This window comes from Aythya marila (assembly GCF_965140915.1).
Source record: "Aythya marila genome assembly, chromosome: Z".
In the NCBI taxonomy this organism is placed as follows: Eukaryota; Metazoa; Chordata; class Aves; order Anseriformes; family Anatidae; genus Aythya; species Aythya marila.
This window is the reverse complement of record NC_139080.1, coordinates 62,768,218-62,793,151: the sequence shown is the minus strand read 5'-3', so window position 1 is coordinate 62,793,151 and position 24,934 is coordinate 62,768,218. Positions and strand designations below refer to the sequence as shown.

Sequence of the window (24,934 nt, the reverse complement as noted above, 5' to 3'; positions counted from 1 at the left end):
GTCACTTTTAAAGCTTGTTATACAACTTGATTTAGGGAAAAAGTAGGATATACTAAATGAGAATCTCTGTTTGGCTGTGTCCATTATCCTAGTGTTTACAGAGAGGTTAATTCCATACTATACCAGGTCTACAGTCACCCAGTTACTGTCGTAAAAACACCTATCCTGATTAGGATAGTTCATGCCTCAAGGAGACAGTAGTCATTCTGACCTACCCTCAGTGTTTCTTCTAAATTTATTTCAGAGATTTTTTGGCAGATTCTCAAGTTATATTCTACAGAATCTACCCTTCTTTTTAATTTCAAGAACTGCAAAACTGAAAGTAGTTTAGAATTAATTATAAATTCTGCTATTACAAATTAGTTAAAACAGAATTATAATCTTATTCATCAAGTTGTAAGTCAGAAGGGATTTCCTCAACTTTAAAATAAGGTCATTTCAGTCCAGACAACATTCAGTGGTATAGCCTTTTCTCCCTCATTTAAGTTCTCTAATATTTGAAGGCTTGTGACAATCTTCTATAAATCTAGTTCTCTACTTCTCCTAACACAATAAGATGCTGAAGTGCTCTTAGATTAGTATAAAATACAAGTACTTATTCAAATACTTTCTGGGACTTCAACAATTCCTTTGCTCACAACCCCTTTTTCTGGTTAACACCTTTTTCTGGTTCTGTCCTGTAAGGACACAGGTATTTTGTATGGTATGTTTTCACAAACAGATAAAACAGTAAGAGGAGAAGGGAACCTCTGTTATTCTTCAATTGCCTTATGCCAGGGAAGCCTGAAACTTCTGCCTTAATGCACAGACAGTATCCAAATCACCCAGCTATGGCTCACATTATAAACATAGGGAAAAAGAAAACAATACTTGATAAAGTAATTTTTCAGGAATGATGGCTGTTGATGGAACGTAGGTATAACATGGAACTGGAGTTTTCCTAGCATGATCAATTAACAGCTGCTAAAAAAAACAACTCTTTACAGAGAATAGCTCTTACTGTAGATTAAGAATGTAGATCACAATCTCTGCAACAAATTTCATAATCCTTATGTATAGCAGAATATTAGAATACAAGGTAGGGATGGTGATCATTTCTGACAGTACAATGAAGAATGAAGTTCCTTATCTTCTATTTTTTCATTACTTATTATACCAACAGTAAAAAGTTGCATTTAATGAAATCAAAATGTAGCACTTCATAAACGTTTGTTTTGTTTTTGTTTTTTTTTAGAAGAAGAACATTAAGCTAGAACATTTCTTGTGCATAACTAAGCCATTATTTACAGAGCCAGTAAGCTATTCTGGAACAGCTATAGGAACCACAGCTCTGTAGCTTAAAGAATTAGCCAATACATGTACTAAATACCCTTGTGAAATGAGCCTTCCATATCACATTCTAATATGTATTAAATTGAAACATTACAAATCTGAAATCCGATATACCTCGAAGAGATGAAGGCTCCTGCAAAGCGTTACGTGGTAACCTAGCTGGTCCACAGAAGAGTGCCACAGTGACAGACGTTACAACTGAACAACATCTGATATTTGCTATCCTGTGAGCTCTTGTCATTTCATCATATATAAGCCAGTCTGTGGGGAGTGCCTGAACAGCTGCAGCTTGCCCATTCGCTGGTGGAATCTGCACAGAAGCAATCAAGACTAGGCTGTTTTACCCTCTGTTTGTAATTGAAATAAGTTTTAACATTTCTCATTTGATAGATATATATATATGTAAAAATACAAACAGATATACACACACACGAAATTCAATTTTACTTAGAAAGAACATCCACCTTTAAAGCCAAATATTTTGCTTCAAGCATCTAAAAACTCAAGTTTCAGAGCAGAACTGCTTACTACTATGAGCAGAGATCACTGTCTTTTACACGAGTTCATAACTAGGGCTTTAGTCTTTTTTTTTCATATTGTCTTGTTCCACCTAGAAGGATTATTCCTTCTGAATTAATTTTGGATGAAATATTGTAAAACTGAACCAACTCTAATTCTTTGTTTCATCAACAAGCAGGAAAAATATTTCCTAAAATTCTAGTGTCTACTAACTGGCACACGCATGCTACTTTTAAAAGTACAGCTATGAAAGGACATTTCTAAAACTTTCATAAATTTGATAGAATATCTTTGAATCTGTACTTGACAAAAGAGTATAAGGGATTTTACCTTTTTATACTGAGTCTGGTTAAGAACAGAGGTAGGATGAAAACGCACTTTCTTCTCTTTTGGTCCTGTCAAAACCAGGTTTCCCCTGTCCACATGTACTAGATTGGGATACATCCCAGCCACCAATGCAGCTTTAACTACAGCCCAGTTTTCAGAGTTAGTGTTAACATCTCTGATATCAGCTCCTCCTCGGGCTCTGACAAAACCTGAACGAGGAAGAAGACAGATGTAATACACACATTCATAGTTTTGTTTCTCACTGCATTTTTCTTGCTGCATTTTTCACACTGCCAAACTTAACAGCACCAAGCAGAAACTATTCGACCAAAATCCTTCTTGATAAGGTGCTTTGTACTAACTCAAAAAGCAATTAGTTCTTAAAGCACAGAGACATCTAATACAGAAATAAATTAACATAACATACAAATTCAAGAAAACATCTCTCATATGAAAGTCATATTTCATGTGAAAGCCAGCATAATGCAGAACTACAAGAGTACTTTCAGTAAGATTAGCATCTGCTTCTGTTTTTCAGCAACACCTCCTCTCTCTGGTATCTCCACCATGACCAGAATGGATGTATACTGGTCTGTTTCAAATTAGCAAAGGACACCTGTGAATGTTATTCTTGTTATAATCCATATGCATTTACTCTATTTTGGAGTCAGAGGCTGCATTAAAAAAAATTCTGAGCTACTCACCTGAAGCTCTAAGCTGACCAAGCAATTGTGTTCTCATTCCTATGATGATTTCCATGGTGGCCTGAGAAAGAAAGTTCTTTTCACAGAAGGTTCTCTCCCAGCCATCACTTCGTGCCTTCTGCCATGCCTGTAAAGAGTATTTTTACATTTGCCTTTAGATTTGGTTAGCTAAAAACAACAAAAAAAATTACTTTTCAAGTACATTTACATAGAAAAACAAAGACAAAACAATTCTCAAACTGAAATGCATCAAATCAGATTTTTTTTTCTAGTTAATGTAAAGAGAATTTAGTAGGTAAGTTAATTTAGATAATTGGGTATCTCCAAGTTATTTTATATCCTGTTACAATAACAGGAAGTCTCATTTTGTTAGAACCATTAGAATTTAGACAGATTAAAAATATAAATTAAAAAGCTGAAAATGTTTCCTCACGAAGTTATTAGTGAGTTTAACAATCAGGACAGCCACTAGGCAAAAAAAAAAAATTAAGAAGTTTATTATCTAACTACTTACTCACAATCTATCACTCTACATTCAACTTTATAGGCACATTATTTACTTCAGTACATGATCTATGGTGATTAGTGTTCTTTCTGAAGAAGAAATAATACCTGGAAAGCCCTGAGAAGTGCCATATGGTCACTAAACGTTCCTGCAGTTAAACGTTTTCTGCACAGCAAGGCTGCACGCTTCTGAGAGGCCAGTGTAGGTAGGACAAAAGGGTCTCGATATGCAAGAGTACAAGCAATAGTAAGAATGGGATCCAGGCACTTCAAAACAACAGCACACAGCACCATTTTACCAAGGTGTGGCTCTACTGGTAATTCAGCAAGATGATAACCAAGTTCAGTGAGGTCTTCCCAAGGATCCATAGCATCTATTGTCTGTTTGAAGAGAAAAAAACAGAGGGTGAAAGGGGAAGCAGACAAAATTAATTTCCAATAAAAGCAGAAAGAAGGTGCATACAGGACATTAACTAGACTTGTTACAAATACTAAGAATACAAGTCAAACTCCGTGTGAAGTTTGAGATGAATTTAAGCATTCTTTTCCTTCAATATTAAAACATCCATCCACACATACAAAAACAGAAACAAAACCACAGTAAACATGAAACTCAGTAAGATATACTGCTACACCACAAACATAGAAACAAACACAATTCCATCTAAATCTATACTTCTGCTGACCTTAAGCATTTGCACAGCATTTCTCACAATTAAAGCCGGTGGAGGATCAGGAGCTTTCATAAGGAAGTCAACAATTGGACAATTAATTGGAGCCAGCAGTTTTGTGTGTAAACAAAGCTCCTACAAGTTAGAAACATAAAAAAAGAAAATTTAGATTGTATGAAACCAACTCTTGTAATTGGTAGTATAGTTTGATAATACGTGTTTTAAAGTTATAAATTAAAACTGAACAAGCACCTGAAGTGGCATTCGTAGAAGTTCTGGAGTCTGAAATTCCAACATATTCTGAAATCTGAGCCTGCTGAAGAGACGGAAGCAGACTCCAGGCCGACAGCGCCCAGCCCTTGAAAATAAAATATGGGAAGTTGTTAATAATTACATCTTTAAAAAAAAATAAATCACAAAAATCACACACATCCATAAACAACACAAACTTAGAACAGGAATTGTCTGTAGAAGCAGTTCTAATAAAAAGATAATTCTGTTAATCCTAATTCTCACATATAAAGTGAGAGTCTTTCAGAAAGTAGACTATTTTTGAGTATGGAAATTTGTTAATATAATTTTATGCCAACATTGAAAGACTTGGGGAGACAAAAACAAGGCCTAAACAAAGTGATGAGTGTTGGTTTTTGTTGTTGTTTGTGGTTTTGTTGTTGTTGTGGTTTTGTTTTGTTTTTATACTAATCTAAGATCAATCCAAATATTACTGTTTTAGCTATAAAGAATATAAGTGGCAAACTTCATTTCTTCTTCTCTTAAACCTCCTTACAACCCCCAAGAGCTGGAAGTTTTTCCAGGAGTAAAAGGTAGAACCAAGACCAAACTACTTAAAAATGAGGGGACAAAGAAAGCAAATTCTTACATGCACACTAAGATTCCTGAAAGCTAATGCCAATATTATAGCAGCAAACACTGGTATTTGTTGCTACACTTAGCCGTCACCCAGTGTCGACAAGAATGACAGTCCTGTAAAGTCAGAAATAGTTTGGAAAAAGTAAGTAAGAAATCACTGTTCAATGTCTCTTCTAACATAGGGATGAAGGGGCATCAAGCAAAAACTGGTAGGCAGCCCTTTGCCCAGAGATAATATAGGTAAGTTGTGAAATACCTAACAGGATACAGTGGGTGCTGGTAGTGAACAGTTTCATGGGGGGGAAAAAAAAAAAAAAAATCAAAAAACAAGCCTATTGTAAGTTCTGGGAAATTCCTAAGTCACATTTTTCTAGGACTTGGGGAAGTTACTCCAAGGAACTACATGCTGACCGTTACTTTTCTTCAGAGACTTACTGGCCATAGTCAAACTTTATACTGGACTAACCTAGTAATGTTACCCAGTGTGGCTCCCCTTCAATTGTGTACTTTATCCTTACCATACAGGATGGTGGATGTTTGCACAGTAAAAACCAGCATGAAACATTTATTACCTGCCTTTTCTCTGGATGGCACTAGCTTTTGAAATCCACACAGTTTTTAGCATTGTAACACAACTCAGTGCATCAAAAGATTTCTACAAAAGAAAAGGAAAATAAAATAGAGATTTAACAGAGTACATAAAATAAAAATTATTAATGATTTCAATCATCAATAGAAGATCTGTAAAAAATAATATTAAGTACCAACATTTTTGGCACAAAGTCATGTTCTAAAGGACTTACTCAGAAGTGAGGTTATGCTACCTTGTTTGCAGTATCTTTGCACTACACAGTTTTCTAAATCAGAAGTTTTCTACTCAATGGTGTTAATCAATAAGTGCTATGAGTTGTGTTTTGCAGTATCACAAAGCAAAAATATGTTATTATACGCAATAAAGTTTTACTCTTGGAAATGATGTCCCACTTTCCCTGCATTTGGTGCAAAAATACAAAACAACTGTAGTACCATCAGAACTTGATAAATTTGGTGTGTATATCTCCCATGAAATTACTCTAAGTTCTCATGTTTCTCACAGAAGTAATTAGTATAGGGGGCATTCAACATATCAAAAAACTGTCTGAAAACTTTGCACTAGATTAGAACTGGCCTAGACAGAATAACATGACAGAGGGAACTCCCAGTGTTGTTTAACTCTCAGGAAGATGGGGTTCTAAGCTGATAGACTTTGAAAATCAAACAGAAGCGCTAAGTTTTTTTCACATACAGTAGCCTGCAGTAACTTTTCCAGCGTTTTTAATCATTTGTTTACAGTACTTGTCATAAAGAAAAAGGATGCCAGAACTTCACAATGAGTTTTGTTACTTGACATATGCTAGCTCTCAAAAATTAATTTCTCCAAAATTTATGGTATATTAGTATTTTTAAATAATCTTAAAAATTTTACTTCCCAAAGAAAGTTTAAGTCAATCATACCTCTTTCATCTTGCCCGAGTCAATAACAAATACAACATCATTAACTGTGATGCTGGTTTCTGCAATATTAGTAGAAAGAATCTGCAAGTAAGAAAAAGACTATAGTAACTGTAAAAGACTACGTAGATCAATATAATATATGAAGAAGTCATCTGATACTTGCTATTTTGCGAATACCAGAAGGTGGACTTCTAAGCACTTTCTTCTGATCCAAAGTCTGCATATTTGAATGAAGCATGAAAACTTGATATCTAATAAATGACAAGGAGTACTTTTTAAGGATCTTTAAAAGAAACAATAAAAATCTCAATAGAACCATTGAAATAAAACATTTTACCTGTGAGCATTGTCAGCAAATCTCTTGTCATCAAAAAGAATACGGTCCCTCAAGCTAACTATCTCATCATAGCCAGGAAGAAATATTAGAATTGCTCCTACAAAAAGAGTTGATTTATAGAGTTAAAGAACAAATTCACTTCAAATATATGAAAATACACTTCAGTAACATACATACAACTACCCAGAAGGTTTTTGGTATTACTGAAAAAAAAGAGCACAAATAATCAGAAGCTGAATCCACAGCAGTTATATAGGACTGTGTATATATACTTACCACTATCTGAAGTGTGACAGATGTTATAAAGTATGTGCATGATCAGGTCCAGATCCACCTTTTCATCATCAAAACTGTGATGATAAGCTTTCAACAATTCTCTGTCCTCTGCTCCAAGGTCATTACCACTTGACTGAACAAGGGAACTTTCATCCAGATTTCCAAATTCTACTGATGCACTAAAACATACAAGTATAGGCCAGGGTCAAGGTTGTTTACTTCAAGTTTGCATTCAGCCATCAATTCAAATTTAGATCCAGACTAAGATGGCTACCTGTGTCCAATGTTTAAAGTGCAGAAGAACAGCATGTCCACAATACTATCACTGTTGACTGACTTACGTGCTAACCCTGCAGAGCATGCAATTCTCATTTTTAGCATTAGAGTTACTGTACTTCGTTGAAACATGACCCAAAACAACTGGAGGTTACATAGTTTGTTTTATGTGCTAAAGGGAAAACATTTAGAAGAACATGTCTTCCAAAAACTTCCCTACCATGAAATTTAGGTAGTAAGGACACTAAGAAACTACACAGACAAATTATAACAACACAGGTCTACAGAACTGTAACTATTTCCTGTGAGTTAAACATCAAACAGTTTTTAATGTACTGGCCTACATGTTACCTGCATACAATGTTTCTTTAAACATGGGTATATCATGTATCAACAATGCACAGAAAAAGAAAGGATGCCGTTTGCACCATTTTCATTTAAGATGCTTATTTTGAAAGCATAGTATAGCATCAATACCTCCTCCATATTTATGTAACTTACTATAATCACATCAAGCCTAGATACTGACATTCCTGTTGTGTTACAACATGACAGTAAAGGCTAATGATATAAGAAAGTTCCTATACCACTAGAACTATATTTATCCCAGGAGTTGTGCAAACATAATCACTAAAAAAAGTTTCTGTTCAGCATCATAAGCAACATATTTTCAGAATGCTTCTACTCTCAAACAAATCCCTCTAGGCCAAATTCTAGAGTACCCGAAACTGTTCTGATTAAAATGTGGCAAAACATAAACAAACATCCATATACCAAGTTAAACAACTGTTTTTGCAAAGTAGTTATAGCTTACCTGTAGGATTCCAACAGGTCAACAACCTCCGTCTGCCCAAAGTGCTTAGCCCAGTCCAGAGCCATCCTTAAAGAGTTGCATAATGGTCTTTATTATTTTCTCTTCACAAGATACATATGAGTAGCACCTTAAGTGAGAAGACAACTGACATGCTGCACTGCACTGTTCTATCATTTCTGCATTACCACTTAAGCAGTGTCATTACTGCTGGATTAGCAACTTGTAAAAACACGTATAATAAATAGTTTCACAATTTGTATATAGCTGCAATTCTTTACCAAGTAAAAATGGTATCTCTACACAGAAGTACCTGCAAAGGGAAAGGAGTGGGAAGAATGGTTTGTGTTTTTTAAAGGAGTGTCACAATGTGCACAGCTAAACTAAGCCTTTTTATAGCAACCTTTTACCTGGTCCTTTAAATAATCCTGAGAAGTCACACCCCAAGTGTTTTTCTCCATAATGCGTAAAACTACTGGGTTCTGATCCCTTGTGGAAGTCATCCTCCTCACAATGCAGTTCATTCTGTTTTCCTTTTAAACTGCATTCCTTCCCAAGTTCTTCAAAGATCAGCCATCTGGAATCCCTATTCTTATCCTTCTACACTACAGTGATTCATAGTAGTTCCCAGCTACTCAAAGATAGATTTATAGCCACCAAAATCTAATTTTTTATTTATTTATTTTAAGAGATTAACAGGGATTTTCCTACCCAACAGAACATACTTGCAGCTGTAACACTGCAAAGATCTTTGCACCTGCAGGAGAATTTTTTTTTTTAATCCAGTATAGTTAACTCTCTTATAATTTGAACCACCAAACATTTGGGGTCTAATTCAATCAACCAAGTGAGGAAATATTCCTAACTTTTCCTAGCAGTAGGTCAAATCAGGTTCATTGAAATCAGGAGTATAGTACATCCTGTATTCAAGGCCATTTGATTGACAATTTAATTTAGAATTTACAGAAAAAAATGTAATAGAACAGAAATTAGAAATTGTTTAGACTGTCAAAACTCATTACCACTTATGTTATTATACCACAATATTCTGATAAATTAGTAAATTAAGAGTTCTGTTATGTTTTCTAAGTTTTACCATTTTTATATTGAGATACAAGTTGATTTTTTTTTTTTTTTCAGTTTATCTGTTTGTTTTTACCAGCCATTGGATGATTTGCAGTGGATACTTGCTCCCATGCTGATCAGTTGTTCTACTTGACTCAGGAAGCCTCTCCCTGCTGCAATCATTAGTGCAGTTGCACTGGTTTCACTGTGCCTATAATCAACTGAGAAGTAAAAAATTAGCAAAAAATTACACATTTTTTCTTCTAAGCAAAATATGAATATGACTTTCAAAACCCAGCCCAACAAGAGTTTATTTATTCACTTCATCCTATCAGTCAATTCATGTAAATTTAGAATGTTTCTAAAACAATAATAACATATATATCAATACTTCAAAATGAGCATGATAACAAATAAGTGCACAACTGATTAACTCTGCTAGACACATTCATTTTTTTTGAATACGCATCAGTATTCAAAAATAACATTTGAGAATTGAGATAACAAAATCACAGAAAATCAAGTCATTTCATGGTTGTTTTTTTCTTGTGAAACAAAATAATCAGAAGCAACTTACCACTAACGTTTTCAGTTAAAATGAAATGGAACACCTGAGCAAAGGAATCAATATCCTTATGCAACCAGATGTCAGAAAGACAAGAATCCATTTCCTTTATTAGCCATGGTTCAAGACAATTTGCATCTTTTTCAGTCTGAAAAAAAAGAAAAAAAAAAAAACAGAATTAAAATGATGAATCCCTTTAAAAAGTTCTTTTGTCTTTATACTCACATATGAATTACTAAGTATTCTGTCATTATTTTTTTTGAGAATCAACAAGAAATATAGTATTCAGTGATCAGTAGAAGTATTTGAAGTATCATATGCAAGTACTGAAAACACTATCACTCTATTTACTCTATCTAAAAAAATATATAAAATCATCATAATGGAAAAGCATACTTTGGCTATCTTCTAGAATAGCTCATCCTAATAAAAAGAAAAAACAAGTAACAATGTCCTTCTAGAATCTCTTCATGAATAATATCACAGAATGGTTTGGGTTGGAAGGGACCTTAAAGACCATCCAGTTCCAGTCCCTCTAACTCTCAGTAGACAAGGCTCCCCAAAGCCCCACCATCCAGCCTGGCCTTAAATACCTCCAGGGATGGGGCAGCCACAGCTTCTCTGGGCAACCTGTGCCAGGGCCTCACCACCCTCAGACTGAGGCATTTCCTTCCTGCTAACATCCAATCTATGTCTACTCTCTTTTAGTTTAAAGCTGTGACCACTTGTCCCGCCACTACACTTCCTGACAGAGAGCCCCTTCCCAGCTTTCCTGTAGGCCCCCTTTAGGTACTGGAAGGCCACTAGAAGGAACCCCTTGAGCCTTCACTAAGATAAAGAACCCCAACTACACCACCCTGTTTTCATGAGAGGTGCTCTAGTCCTTGGATCATCCTCATGGCCCTGTCTGGACCTCTCTAATACATCCATTTCCCTCTGGGTGCCCCAGAGCTGAGCACAGTGCTCCAGGTGGGGTTTCACAAGAGCAGAGCAGAGAGGCAGAATCACCTCCCTTGCCCTGCTGGCCATGCTGCTTTTGATGCACCCCAGGGGTATGGTGGCTTCTTGGGCTGCAAGTGCACATTGCCAGCTCACGTTGAGCTTCTCATCCACCAGCATCCCCAGGTTCTTCTCCTCAGGGCTGTTCTCAACCCATTCTCTGCCCAGCCTTGGGAATTGCCCCAACTCAGATGCAGGACCTTGCACTTGGTCTTGTTGAACTTCGTGAGGTTCACACAGGCCCTCGCAAGCCTGTCCAGATCCCACTGAACAGCATCCCTTCCCTCCAATGTTAACTGCACCACACAACATAGTGTCATCAGCAAACTTGCATTCAATCCCACTGTCCATGTCACCAACAAAGATATTAAATAATACTTGTTCTTAATTCACTGACAGGTCCATACATCAGATCCATGTCTCTCCATTTCAGAGACAAGGATGTCATGTGGGACAGTCTCCAATGCTTTGCACAAACCCAGGCAGATGACATCACATACTCCTCCCCTTATTCACTAAATGTTTCAACCTCATTGAAGGACACCAGATTTACCAGGCAACGTCTGCCCTTAGGGAAGCCATTCTGGCTGTAACCAATCGCATCTGTTTTCCATGTCCCATAACATAGTTTCCAGTAGGATCTGCTCCATGATCTTGCCAGGTACAGCAGTGAGACTGACAGGCCTGCAGCTTCCCAGGCCTTCCTTCTTTCCCTTTTAAAAAGTGAGAGTTATGTTTCCCCTTTTCAAGTTACCGGAAACTCTACCAGACTGCCATGACTTTTCAAAGAGTAATGTCTTAGCGATTTCATCTCCCAGTTTCCTCATGACCCTTGTATGCCACATATCAGATCCCATGGACTTGAGCACACTCAGGTTCCTTAGGTGGTTTCAGACACAATCTTCTCCTACAATGAATGGTACTTGATTCTCCCACTACCTTTATAAACCAGTTTTTAAATGGATAACTATACTACAAATTTAAAACATCTCTTCCAGCAAATGGAAAAACTTACCAGTTGATTAAATACTGTGTCACCCCCATCATCCATCAGATTATACTCTTCAGATAGATTTGGAACAGATCTTTGTCTCTGAGATTCTGGCTTGCTACTATCTTCTTGAGCAGAATACCACTCAGTAAGAGTGCTTTGCTGTTTTACTTCTAGAAGGTATAAGATATTTCCAAAAGAGGTTTTACAATCATTTTAATCATCCATGGGTTTTGGTTATAAAATATAGTTACATCAAGTCATAAAGTTTTACCTACTGCATTCTCTTTTATTCAGTCGAGAATGCTGGTACCAGTTCAATATAAGTTCTGTGATTAAGGGCACCCAAAGTGTACTATTTTAAATGTCTGCTCTAAGAATAAGGTAAAAAAAAAAAATCATTTGGGTGTTACGGGTAAGCCATCAGTATTCCAACTCAACTGCATTCAACAGAGTTTCAATGGAGTTCTCTATCTACACAATTACGTCCAATTTTTCTTCAGAACAGAAAAAATAGAGAAAAGTGAAATATCTCCTACATGTAACAACTACTTTTTGCATGCAAAAAGAAAAAATAGTAAAGGATACTCTTCTAAGTGAACTTTGCTATCCATTGGGATTGAAGCTGAGCAACACAAAGTTCAGATTGTTTGTTGCAGATTCATATTTTGTTTTGTTTTTTTCTAGACACTGGAATCATTACTTTAAGTTGTTAGGAAAACTTTTCTCAAAAAATATATCTACTTAATATAATTGTCTTAAAATTCGTTAAGTTCAAGTAAGATAATGTCTCTGGGTTAATATTTATTAAGTATACCCATGCATGAAGAAAGCAGTGAAAATATGAACCATTTCTCTGGAAGATATAATGGCAGTCATTAAAAAGTGCAGGACTTTTTAAATTTGTACCCCAAAAAATCAACATACTGTCTTTTGCTTCTGTATTCAACATGCAATTCTGTATCATAATATTTAGGAAAAATAAAACATCTAAAAACTGAAAGCCAGAAGTATACAACTATTGAAAGGAAGTTAGAGGGTTTTTTTAATCAGTAACAAACATTAGGAGGTTAAAGATAGTAACTGTTATCTAATCCTGCCTTACTTAACATCCCAGCTTTGGAACTTTAACACATCAGATCATCCTATTTAATAGTTGAAACACTCAATTAGCCTCATTGCCCACTCTCACAATTAAGATGTATACCAACCTCGCTGTTTCTCCTTTTTGTACTTTGACATCTCTTTGTTTGTATATCCAGTGCTTCGTAAAATGTCCTCTAAAAACATCTCTTTAACTTCAAAAGGCCTTCCTTGTACTGAAAATACAGATAATTCATAAAGTATTAAGTACTTTCTAGTTTCATCGACAATCTTAATCAAACAAGTGTTTTTGTAAACATTAAAAGTCAATTAAAAATTATAAGGTCCTGGTTTAAGGAATTATTACTTTTCTTGACAAATTCTGTAAGACTATCTTCACCAAGAGTTTGCTTTCTTAAGATTACTGAGCCACAAAACAAGATTTAAAATGGGAATGTCAGCTGGGTACATTGTTTTTCATTAACCTCTTTGATGCTATCAAAGCATTGAGATATATGCATTTGACAGCTTATTCATTGCAATTTTATCAAATCGAGAAAAAAAAAATAACCTTTTTCCATCTAGTGTTGAAGAATTCACTGTGTAAGACTGCCACCTGAATTACAGACATAGCAGTAATGTAACTTTAGCGCAAGATCCCACAAGAAGATTGTCATTTTGTATTGAAATTTTTTTTCCCCCCAAGAAATGTGAGATGTACTTCTTCCCTCAATTTCTTTAATCACTTCAGCCTTTTTTTTTGCTGAGTAAGTTGTAACAAGTGAGATATTCCAAACGGTCTTCATCTCCTAATAATCTACCCTGATTTCTTTTTCAATATCACTATGTTCTAGACCGTTCTAACAGACATGAAAGGATACTTTTTCAAAGGAAAAAATTCTCTAGATTTTAATTTCTGGTCCCTTAGCAGACATCTGCCATAGTCAAGTTTCAGTTACCCAAAACTTCTCTCTTCTTCAGAAAGAACCAGCTTGAACGTATCTTTAAAAGCTGTCAGGGAGAAGGCTTCTAACACTGATCACAAACTGTGTGGCTGTGGGTTCCTGTTGTATGCAAAGTGCTGGTAGCCGTGGTCAGGGTTTTATAGTCTACATCACTGAAGGAGGATCAAATCTTTTTTTTTTTTTTTTTTTTTAAAGACCTGAACAGATACATTATCTAAACAACTGCCTTCTTCTTTTAAATTCTCAAAAATGCAAAAAGCTAAGAATCTTAAATTGTGATTAGCCTGTGTAGACTAGTAGTATGTAGTCAAAGTATAACCACTGAGGTAAACGAAAGAGAGGTATCTGTTTTCTGCATAAATATATTGATATAAATTAACAGGATGCTGCAAGAAGAGTAAACTGGAAAACCACACAACATAATTGAGGTTTCTTCCGAAAAACATTTTGATGATAGTGAAATCACGTTTAATTTCTAGATTCCTGCCTCCAGGAAGTTGCACCCTGGAAGTCAGTACATTAAGAACTTCTCCTTTGCTTCAACTGAACATTACAACAGGGCACTCCTGCACTTACCATACCTCCTGTGATAAAATACTTCATTCTGAAATGGCTGCAAAAAGTTTTTAAAAATGGCAAAACAAAATAAAAGGACAAACATTATTCTAACTTTCACTCAGTGTTCATGTTCCCTTGCTCAGAATGCTCTGCTATGGTTTATTAAGAACTATAAATTCTAGGCAGGTATACTCAAGTTTCAGTTTACAAAAATACTTACTGTGTATTACGGGGCAACTTCCAAAATACCTAATAAAGAGATTCGCATCTAGAGCAGCACTAGAAATGATTAGTTTTAAATTACTCTGTTTCTGCAATACATCTCTCAGTTTTATTAACAAGAAGTCACTGAATCTATCCCTCTCATGTACTTCATCCTAAAACAAAAGAAAAAGAAACCAACAGATAAACACCACAGATCTAAGATTATAACCTTTCACAAATATGAACTTCTTGAATGAAAATATATAATTCATTTATACATTAATGATACATTAAAATGTAGTATTCTAAATAGTTTATCTAAGGATTTTTTTTACAAAGTATCCAGAAGTCGAAAACTTTTCCAAAGTTTCACAACAGTATCAGAACAGATTGTGCTGTATAATGTATAAGCCACAGACAGCTTGACTTCAGAAGCTGAAGTGAACTTCTGAAACTCTTATATTTTAATGAATCTCATCTCCAAGATCCTGACAAGAACCACTGTTCCTACGTCTTATTTTAATACACTCTCACTTCAGAATTTATGAGCATTTGAAGAAATATATACCACACAACCAGAAAAATTGATTAAGTCATGTAGAAAACTTAACACGAATTAAGGTATACAGCTGATTAATCTAATAATTGTCAGTTTTTCTTCCTATTTTCTTCCACATTATTAATTTATCTTCCACATTATTAATTTATCAAGCAGGAACCCAAACACAACATTTTGAAGCTGAAGTCAAAATTATATAAAACATTCTCATACTTCCATTAAACAGGCAAGTACATAGAATTATTTTTATTTTTTCCTGTTTTCAGAAATAGGGAAAAATCTTGCAAGATGATTCACTTGCTGGTTCACTGAGTTCTAAATCTCCATAATGGAAAAAATCATAATCGAAAAAACACTTTGGTAATTTGCTGAAAGTTATACTACTCCTTATTTTGAAAACATTTGTACTAACAAACAGACTACAGAAATAACTACTGCAAAAAGTAGTATATAATACAAGAAATTCTAACAGTATCATATTGAATCATATCCACATAAGCCTAAAGCTTTTATGCTTTCTGACAGAGGAAGTTAGGAAAAAAATAGAGCTCTGTATGCCACAACTGCTTCATCATACCTTAATTAATCGTTGGCATGAACTTACAATAAGATAGTTTTACAAAAGAAAAAAAATATACATAACACACACACACGTTAAATAGGCTCAGTAAACTAGAAAAAAAGTCATGTTAGAATTAAGAAAACTAGGATCTCGTCTTCTATTATCAATACGTGTTGTTTCATCTCACATGAAAAACGGGACTCTTACCACAATAACATGTGTCACTGTTGATAGAGCACTGTCTCCTGTCATTAGTGTGCGAAGTAGTATGCCATTAGTGCAAAATGTTAACAGTGTCTTTGGAGAAACCCTATTGAACAGTTCATAAAGATACTTCAGTCTTTTACACCATTTAAATGCATGCTATCTTTTCATTACTGAAAATTAAAGTATTGAACAGCTACTCACCAAAAGTACGGTCTTCTCACAAAAAATTCATAGTTTAAAACTATGCCTATTCCCAGAGAACGCCTACAGAATGTTGGTGTTTATATTCCAAAACTTCAGACAGTGGATTCATTAGCAAAGTGAGGATCACATTTAAATAAATATATGAACAAATGAAAAAACCTTTAGAATCTCTGTTGTCTAGTTAGTAGACAATTGTAGTCTAGCAGAAAATTGTGTGGATTGCTTTACAAAAACAAGTTCCAATTTTTCAACATGCTTGTACTGAACTATTTGCATTTGACTATACTTGACTGAATCAGGTGAAATCCTTTCAAATGAATCATTTTTTCTCTTAAAGAGTTTCAAGATCTGGAAAAACTACTATTCTAGTACCTATGACAGAGTTAGTTTTGCAAGTAAGACAGCAGTTGCCACTGCTTTCTCCAGTACTGCCAGCTTAAGTTCTAAAAAAGTCCTTGCTATCATACCCTAGAGTTCTTTTTTCGACAGCATATAAACTCACTACTTATCATATACTTTCTAAGTTTCATCCTGCTTTTCAAAAATCCTCCTACATCATACTAAGTTCAAGGATTCAATATTCCAAAATGTATTCCTCTCCAGCAGCCTTTTCTAGAAATCATCATTGCTATCTAACAGTAAAACGAAAACAATAAAACACATGTGTTACCATAAACAGCCCCCTTTTTTTTTTTTTTTACCCAACGTTGGAAATAATGCCTTCTCTCTCTTTTGTCCTTTCTTTTGAGAATCCTATTTATTCTTTTTAAGGAACTGCTTCCAACTGCTCTTTAGATCCAACTTTGTTCTTCTTACTCAACCATTGTAGTATTTCCATACAATAATCATTAACTTTCTTCCCTCAGAGGGTGGTGAGGCACTGGCACAGGCTGCCCAGAGAAGCTGTGGATGCCCCATTCCTGGAGGTGTTCAAGACGAGGTTAGATGAGGCCCTGAGCAACCTGATCTAGTAGGTAGTGTGCCTGCCAGCCTGTGGCAGAGAGGTTGGAACTAGGTGATCTTTCAAGTCCCTTCCAACCCAAGCCATTCTATGATTCTGTGACCTCATTTGCAATTCATCTTTTCTAGATCTTTATCTCTCTTAATAAGCTTTTAAGCTTTTGTACACATACTCAAATTCTTCTTTAACTTGGCTCTGTTGTTCAACTGTACTTATTTTTATTAGCTATCTTCATTTCTATGAACAACATAGCCAGTCATACCCTTTGCCATCTTCTCATTCATTTCCCAACTACGAGAATCTCATCCATCTACACAAGTTGGGGAGTCTAGACATCCTGCACAATCTCCAGAATTTCATCCATTCCTGGTCTGCTTTGGGAAAATATTTCTCACACAACCTAGAAATCTCTACTCCTGTATCACTTAACACCTTAAAAAAGAAGAGTTGAAACATTAAATTTATTCCAGACTAGACTGGTAAATAGCTTCATCATTAATATTTTGTTATTTTATTTTCCTTTTTAAATCCCCTATAAACTGTCACTATAAAGCCCTCCTTAAAGCACACTGGCCCTCCTACCTACCATTAAAGCTTGCAGAACTTTTGGACCTACACGCATTACAAGACAAAATGTGGGGAGTAAAAAGTAGAGGAAAATGTAGACTTGCTCTGAAAATAATAGAAGTTTCCTTCTCCCCCCAGAAACGACGTGAATGCACCTGCAAAACATGTGAGAAAATCTACTACATGTAACTACAGACTACAGGAGGAAAACTGTCTTCTGTAAATACTCCACTGCCTGGAATTGCACATCCTACCTACATTTTATACACTTGGCTGTTTACTAGGTTTTATCCCCAATATACTATAGTTTCAATGTACACGAGATTCAAGATACCATCACAAGATCAATTGCCTCAAAGAAATACTGTTAGTACCTGCTTTCTAATCGGATCTGATAACCAACTGTCTGGCCAATCTTTTCTCTTCTTTCTGCCGCCACTCGTTCAGCCACAGCAATAGCTGCCAAACGTCTTGGCTGAGTGCAAAATATACGACAGGGAATTCCATTTTTGTAACAGTCATCAAGAAGGAACTGAGGAATCTATAAGAAGTGTTTTCAAGTTACTTGTTAGTTTGATGAAGTTACAGGGTGTTTTTAACCACACTGAACGAACTTAACCACATCTCAGTACTAGCGGCGTTGCAAGAGCATTCACAACAGAATTACTACTTGAAATGTACTTGGAACATCAGGAAGACAGGAAAAAATTATTAGCTTAGAAATGTAATCTGCTTCACAAAAAAAAAAAAAAGCTGAACCTATAAAAATACCTGTAAACGACTTTTCTTTTCATCATAACAATATTCTACTCTTGATACTAAAACCAGAACTAGCTGTAGAAGAAAAAGAACTAAACAAAATAATAACATAAATAATTGGTAAGAATGGAGCTATTTTAATGAAAACTAGTAACTATCAGAAAATTACGTAGACCAATTTACACTTTTAATAAGTACCTGCGGAATTAGTATTTCAAAAGCACAAAAGTGAATTTAGACAAAGACTTTACTATATAGGAAAATAAAAGCCTGAGAAGTCAAAGAAACCCTTACTACTTACATGTTACAAAAATTGTGTTAGTTTTGTAAAAACAGTTTTTTTAAGAGAAATAAATATACATACTTGAGTAGTTTTTCCTGATCCAGTCTCTCCCACAATTAGAACAACTTTATTTTCCTTGATTATTTTGACAATTTCCTCCTGTTTTTCAAAAACTGGTAGTGACTGCCTGAAATAATCAAACTCCGATTCCCCTCTTTTCACAGGAACCTGAGGGATACCACTGTTCAGCCGTCCACTTGCCTTGTTGATTTCTCTGTTTTCTGTGGAGAGAATTTAACAGTTTAGGTATGTATGCGAAGAAACAGATACCAAAGAAGGTCATTAAGATATTGTTCATTTTTGTACGATGGTGAAGCATTCCTGACCTGGTATGCATCCCTACAGATAAAGCAATGCACCCATCATGTATTTATAAGAAATGTTTATAGTTCCATATTCTGTTATGGTGCTTGAAATAAATATCGTTTAAAGGAGTTACTAATTCCACAAATGTTTTAAACAAAAGCAGACTTTTCCAGTACTTTACTCAAAGTCAAAAAATGTCATGAAAAAACAAAAAGAAATAGAAACTAAACTTGAGAAAAACAGCCTGGTGTTTTTTTCATGTTTACACATTCACACCTCCACAGTTTGCCTAGAAATATTCACTGCATAGTTAAATAAAGAGAAATAAGTTATTCCAAACTGAAAAATATTACTTCATAGAATTGGCCTGGGTTGAAAAGGACCTTAAAGATCATCTAGCTTCAACCCTTCTGCTCTGGGCAGAGTTGCCAACCACTACAGCAGCCTGCCCAGAGCCACATCCAGCCTGGCCTTGAAAAATTACTTCTGAGAAGTAACTCGGCAGTGATTCATATCCACTCTTTCATTCTGCCTGTTCTTCTATTACTTCCTATCAGTAAATTCTATATAACTTTATGTTCTAGTCTGCAAGATTGATCTTAAGTAACAGAAGTCAACTACACTGCATCTAGAACCCTAAACCCAAATATGACATTACCATGGATTAGAAAGAAATGCGTAAGTATTCAAAGAAACTGCATACATTCAGAAGTAATTACTTCAAATTCAGCATTGTAAATGCTGTTCTAAAATCCCCTTTTTTTTTCCTAGAAGAATAAAAAGCCTTCTGTAAATCCAATGGCATGTACTAAAGATGTTTAACAGATTACAAGAAGCATCGTCTTACCAAGAGAGACATAGGCTAACAGATTACAGTCAAAAACTGTAGAACTAAAACATCATTTAAAGAAAACTAGAAAAGAAACCACTTGGAGCATGAACCATCATAAATCTGAAATACCCAATGAAATAGGCTGTTTTCCTATTCTACCCATATTGGTAGAAGTGCAGCACACCTTTGCACATCTTTGAGCACAGAAATATAATGAAACTCTTGCATACAACTGTTAAAGCAATAACCTTATTCAAAGGATTGTTTTTAAAAAATAATAATAATAATAAAACATATCAGAAGCATGCCTTCCAGCGGACTCTTTGATGTTCTGGGAATCAAAAAGTCTGGACATTAAGCTCTTTGGAAACAAGTTTACAGCTAGAAGACGAGACAAAATTAAACTTGTGTTATCAAGAACATGAATACCTACAAGAAGAACAACCTCACTTTCTCACAGGCTATTCTTATGCAGTGGACTTGGTAGCATTTCTCTCTTCAGTTCAACTTCACAGAACTTGTAAGAATTTGTTTTGAAGTGGCTAAAAGATTCAAAATTAATTCTGCACAAGGGAAACATCAGAATGTGCGTGGCACGATTGCCTAAGTAATACTTCATGAAACCAGCCTGAAGCCACGCTGTATTAAGAACTGAAGATCGAGTCAATTAATAGCTTTATCTAGGGTGAGGTCTCTCCATTGGAATGCAAGAGGAGACTGAAATCAGTGTGGTTTTATGTGGCTGGGTTGTGTTGTGGTGTCGTGTTCGTGTGGTATTTTTCTCCCCTAAGCCATACTGATGCACAAGTCCACATCAGATACACTGTACTTACCAGCTTCCACAGCAAATGCATTTCCTCGCTCAGTCTTTGGCAGAAGTTCTGTTCGTTCTTTGCTTGTGACAGGAAATCTCTGAATCAACCTCTGAATGGCATGTTTTGTCGTTGGAACCAAACAACAAGTCATTACTGCATGAATTACTTCTGATCCATCTTTCTTCCTTACAGTCAGGTATCGATTTGATCCTTTTCTGGGAGAGGAAAAAAAATATGAATAAGTAACTTATCTACCTCTATGCAATGATATTTCACTGTAATTCTTCCAAGACTGCTGTCAGATTAGTTTTGAATAAAAGGTTATAACTAGAAATTTCCTTTGCCAAGTAACACATAATCAAAGTGAGAGAAGCATCTTCAGTATCCAACACCAAAGCCTCCCACTGTTACCTTAAGGTAATAATGCAGAGACATTGCAGGCTTTGCATGCCTATGCCCAGCACACCACAATTAGGTCTCCATAATGTAATGCTGGTCCGCTACATTTTTTATTTATTTATTTTTTTAAAGTTGATCGTTACATTTGCTTCCCAAAAGATAGTGAATTCCGCCAATCACCGTATCAATCAATACTGAGAGGTATTACACAAAAATCATTTCTAGATAGGAAAGAGATTTAGAAGTTAAAAATTAACAAATAGAAGTAACACAAAAGCAAGAAGAAAAACAGCAGCTGGGAGAGTGGGGTGAGACAATGTGAGAGAAACAGCCCTGCAGACCCCAGGTGAGTGCAGCAGGAGGGCAGGAGGTGCTGCAGGTGCCAGAACAGAAGTTCCCCTGCGGCCTGTTCAGGGAGAGGCCCCTGGTGGAGCAGGCTGTCCCCCTGCAGCCCATGGGTCCCACGTGGAGCAGATCTCCACGCTGCAGCCCCCCCATGGGTGGAGGAGCCCCCGGTGGAGCAGGTGGATGTGGCCTGGAGGAGGCTGCGGCCCATGGAGAGCCCCTGCAGGAGCAGGTTTCCAGCAAGAACTGCAGCACGTGATGCACCCATGCTGGAAAAGTCTGTTCCTAAAGGACTGCACCCTCTGGTATGAAAAAACTGCAGCCCTTCTCATGGCCTGTGTTGTAGCAGCTCATCAAGTATTTGTACAGCATGGGAGGGACCCCACACTGGGAAAGAAAAGCGTCAGGAAGATGGAGCAGCAGAGATGAAGAATCATGGACTGACCACAGCCCCCACTCCTCATCCTCCTGCACTCAGAGAGAGTGAGGCAGAAGGAGGCACATGGCAGGGAAAGGATTTTTAGTTTTATTTCTCACTGCCTTACTCTGTTATTAATTGACAATAAAATCATCTTCCCCAAGTTGAGTTGATTTTACCTGTGACAATAATCAGTGAGTGATCTCCCTGTCCCTATCTCAACCCACAGATTTTTTCATTGTATTTTCTCCCCCTCCTGATGAGGTGGGAAAGTGAGAGACAGGTGAAGTGGGAACCTGGCTGCTATCTACGGTCAACCCACCACAACCGTCCACAGGAAAACGTAGTTGCTATGAAGAGTTTATAATTCAGTTTCTTTAAGTATTCAACATGTGCTTCCTTAATGTAAAGAAAAAAAAATAATAAGGACGCACAGCATTGACCTGTGGTTCCCAAGAAACAGTTTTCCTTATTTATGCACTCATTGCCACAGGCACAGTAATGAATATTAATATTAAAATTATACTCTATTTAGAAATACAGTGATGGAAGTTGATAACAATCAAGCTGTTAAAGACAGGTAACTAAAAATTATTGCAAGTGTCATTATGGAGCTAATCTGGGGACACCAAGTCTAAGAATACTTGAATTTATTTTAAAAGGAGATTTATGTTTCCATAATGTGCAATGTATTATCATAGTCAAAAAAAAAAAAAAAAAAAAAAAAAGGTTTAGCCTTTCTAAGAGAATACTCTTTTTTTTTTTTTTCTTTCCCCATCTGATTAAATTTCAACTATTTTCCAAGTTTCAAGTCACCCTGAATGCTCCAAAAAACACTGCAAACAGTATACCATACTTGGAAGTCACTCAGAAACACTTAGGTAGCTCTATGAGGAATCAGTGGGGATTCAAGCAGGGTTTACTGTTTGGAATAGGTACAGTATAACTCCAGTGTCTTCCTGCTGACTGTTTCGGCACTTGTGCTAAAGCTTTCTAACACTTCACATTCCCAAAATATGATGCAAAGATACACAAGTTCAACCCAATTTATTGGCCCAGGTATCTGCAGCAAAAATCAGCTGTGCTACCCCAAGACCAGAACCAGTGTAGAGCAGCGTAACTTCACCTGAAAAGCATTCAAGCAATTCAATAAACTCTCCTGAAATCAAGCTACTCACTCATAACAAGTTGACCTGAACAGCACCCACTGAAATAAGGCAGGTAAGCACAGTTCAGAGAATTAGCAGGTTACACTCCTTTAGCAAGGATCACAAAGTACCACCAGAAATGAGTAACAGCAAATACTGCTGCAGTTTTACAACACTCTACACACACACACCCACACACAGGTTACATGCGGGATCCTAAATTTCTGGGTTTGTCCTTCAACTTTCCCTTTTCTCCTTGTTTTTTTCACTTTAGCTCGCCCAGGAATCAGGTTCTCAGTTTTTATGCGAGCTTATCAGGTCAATAAACACGGATTCCTTCTTTGAAGGATCAGAGAAGGAGGGGGGGGGGGGCGGGGAATTGTGAATACCCATGTATGAATCCTGTTCTCTTGCACTTCTTAGAAGCGCTCTTCTGGCGTTTTACCTGTAGCTATCAGATTGTGTGCAAACCTCTCGGGCAGACAGCAGGGCAGGGAACTCTTTCCAGGGCCTGGAGCACTCGCTGCAGCAGTTAATTAATGGACAAGCCACCGAGCGTGCCAGGGGTTTTGTGCACCCGGCCGCTCGTCCCCGCACCCCGCGGGCTGCTTACCCTCTGCTCTTCGATACCAGCCCGAGCGACTGGCACAGCCGGTGCACGAAGGCCCGCTCGGTGTTCGTCAAGGAAGAAGGGAACTCCATCTCTAAGACAAAAAAAATAAAAAATAAACAAGAAGAAGGAGCGAGGCGGCGTTGCTCCGGCCGTGCCCAGCCCCCCCCCGGTCCCTCTCCGCGCACCTTTCTCGTCCCCGTATCGGAACCGCTCCAGGGCCGCGCTGACGGCGATCTCCACCTCCTCGTCCACGCGGATATCCTTCAGCGCCCGGCCGCGCCCGCGGCCCGACGAGGAGCCCCCCTGCGGGCCGCCGGGCTGCCGGGGGAAGCCGCCACCGGCACCGGCACCGGCACCGGCAGCGCAGGGCCGGGCCATGGCTGCGAGCACCGCGGGGAGCCCGGGGGAGCCCTGCGGGACCGGCACCGGCACCGGGCACGGAGCGGGCGGGGGCAGCGTCGTGACGGCAGCGCGCGGGGAGGGGCGGCCGCCGGCTCCTCCCGCCGAGGGGCGGCCGTTGGCGGCCGTTAACGGCCGTTAACGGCAGGGGGGAGGGCCTGCCAACGTGCGCTGGCAGGGGATACGCGGCTTATCCCGTAACTCCATCTAACTTACTCCACAGGTACCGGCAGCACGCTGTTGGTGCTGCTGGTGAGTATTTAGTTAGTAGAAGCACAAATAATCATTATAAATATAAAACTGTATTGTAAAATGAAGAAAAATGTTTTGCTTTGTTTTGTTGCAGCATTAGGCTGCTGAATTGTATGTCCTTGCAATAGCCTACAATTGGCAGTGGCCAAAAAAAAGAAGCACTGATATCCGTCCAGTCATAAATTATGTAATTTAGCTGAGTGATATTAAATACAAATGGGTAAGATCATCACAGTCCTCACTCTCCTCACCGTAAAGTACTACTTGCTCTAGATTTTGTAAAATTTAAATAATATTTCAAGATGGAACTCCAAGGGAAGTTGTTTTGTCCTTTTGCTGTATGGGAAATTTGTCCATTCCTTAAATATTCTTTAGACCAGTAAGTAACCCCTTGGGTGAAACAAGCCTACACAGAGGCTAAGTTAAAAAAAAAAAAAAAAAGGCTTTTAGACATGGCACAGGATTCACTTTTGACGGCTGCTACTTTGTAGTCATCATTTAGTCAGGAGAATACTTGGACCCAGAGCAAACTATTCCTCAAGTGTGAACTTAAGTGGACAACTGGGCCAATAGATAGCAAATAAACAGTGTAGAGTGTAGGTGCCTGAAAAATACCTCTTAAAGAGAGCTCTACCAAAGCTGTATGCAAAGCTCGCTTCAGTGTAATTCTGCTCTGAGAATTAAGCTGTGTACC

The 24,934-nt window shown here is 37.2% G+C and overlaps 1 protein-coding gene across 2 annotated transcripts in view; it reads right to left on the bottom strand.

The window, feature by feature from the left end:
* The window catches only part of YTHDC2 (YTH N6-methyladenosine RNA binding protein C2), a 31,957-nt gene extending 7,906 nt beyond the window's left edge, over positions 1-24,051 (bottom strand). For both annotated transcript variants that reach the window (XM_082783882.1, XM_082783883.1), the window contains exons 1-23: positions 23,775-24,051; positions 23,590-23,680; positions 20,685-20,881; positions 18,735-18,934; positions 17,986-18,152; positions 15,880-15,982; positions 14,568-14,724; positions 12,953-13,060; positions 11,766-11,914; positions 9,764-9,899; positions 9,281-9,407; positions 8,125-8,190; positions 7,035-7,213; positions 6,759-6,855; positions 6,585-6,672; positions 6,422-6,502; positions 5,500-5,582; positions 4,310-4,415; positions 4,073-4,192; positions 3,495-3,767; positions 2,883-3,009; positions 2,182-2,387; positions 1,447-1,642 (exon numbers count right to left, since the gene is read on the bottom strand). In XM_082783882.1, coding sequence (XP_082640008.1) covers positions 1,447-1,642; positions 2,182-2,387; positions 2,883-3,009; positions 3,495-3,767; positions 4,073-4,192; positions 4,310-4,415; positions 5,500-5,582; positions 6,422-6,502; positions 6,585-6,672; positions 6,759-6,855; positions 7,035-7,213; positions 8,125-8,190; positions 9,281-9,407; positions 9,764-9,899; positions 11,766-11,914; positions 12,953-13,060; positions 14,568-14,724; positions 15,880-15,982; positions 17,986-18,152; positions 18,735-18,934; positions 20,685-20,881; positions 23,590-23,680; positions 23,775-23,967 — 3,250 coding nt within the window. In that variant the 5' untranslated portion in view covers positions 23,968-24,051. The remainder of the gene's footprint in view (positions 1-1,446; positions 1,643-2,181; positions 2,388-2,882; positions 3,010-3,494; positions 3,768-4,072; positions 4,193-4,309; positions 4,416-5,499; positions 5,583-6,421; positions 6,503-6,584; positions 6,673-6,758; positions 6,856-7,034; positions 7,214-8,124; positions 8,191-9,280; positions 9,408-9,763; positions 9,900-11,765; positions 11,915-12,952; positions 13,061-14,567; positions 14,725-15,879; positions 15,983-17,985; positions 18,153-18,734; positions 18,935-20,684; positions 20,882-23,589; positions 23,681-23,774) is intronic.
* Positions 24,052-24,934: the final 883 nt, after the last annotated feature.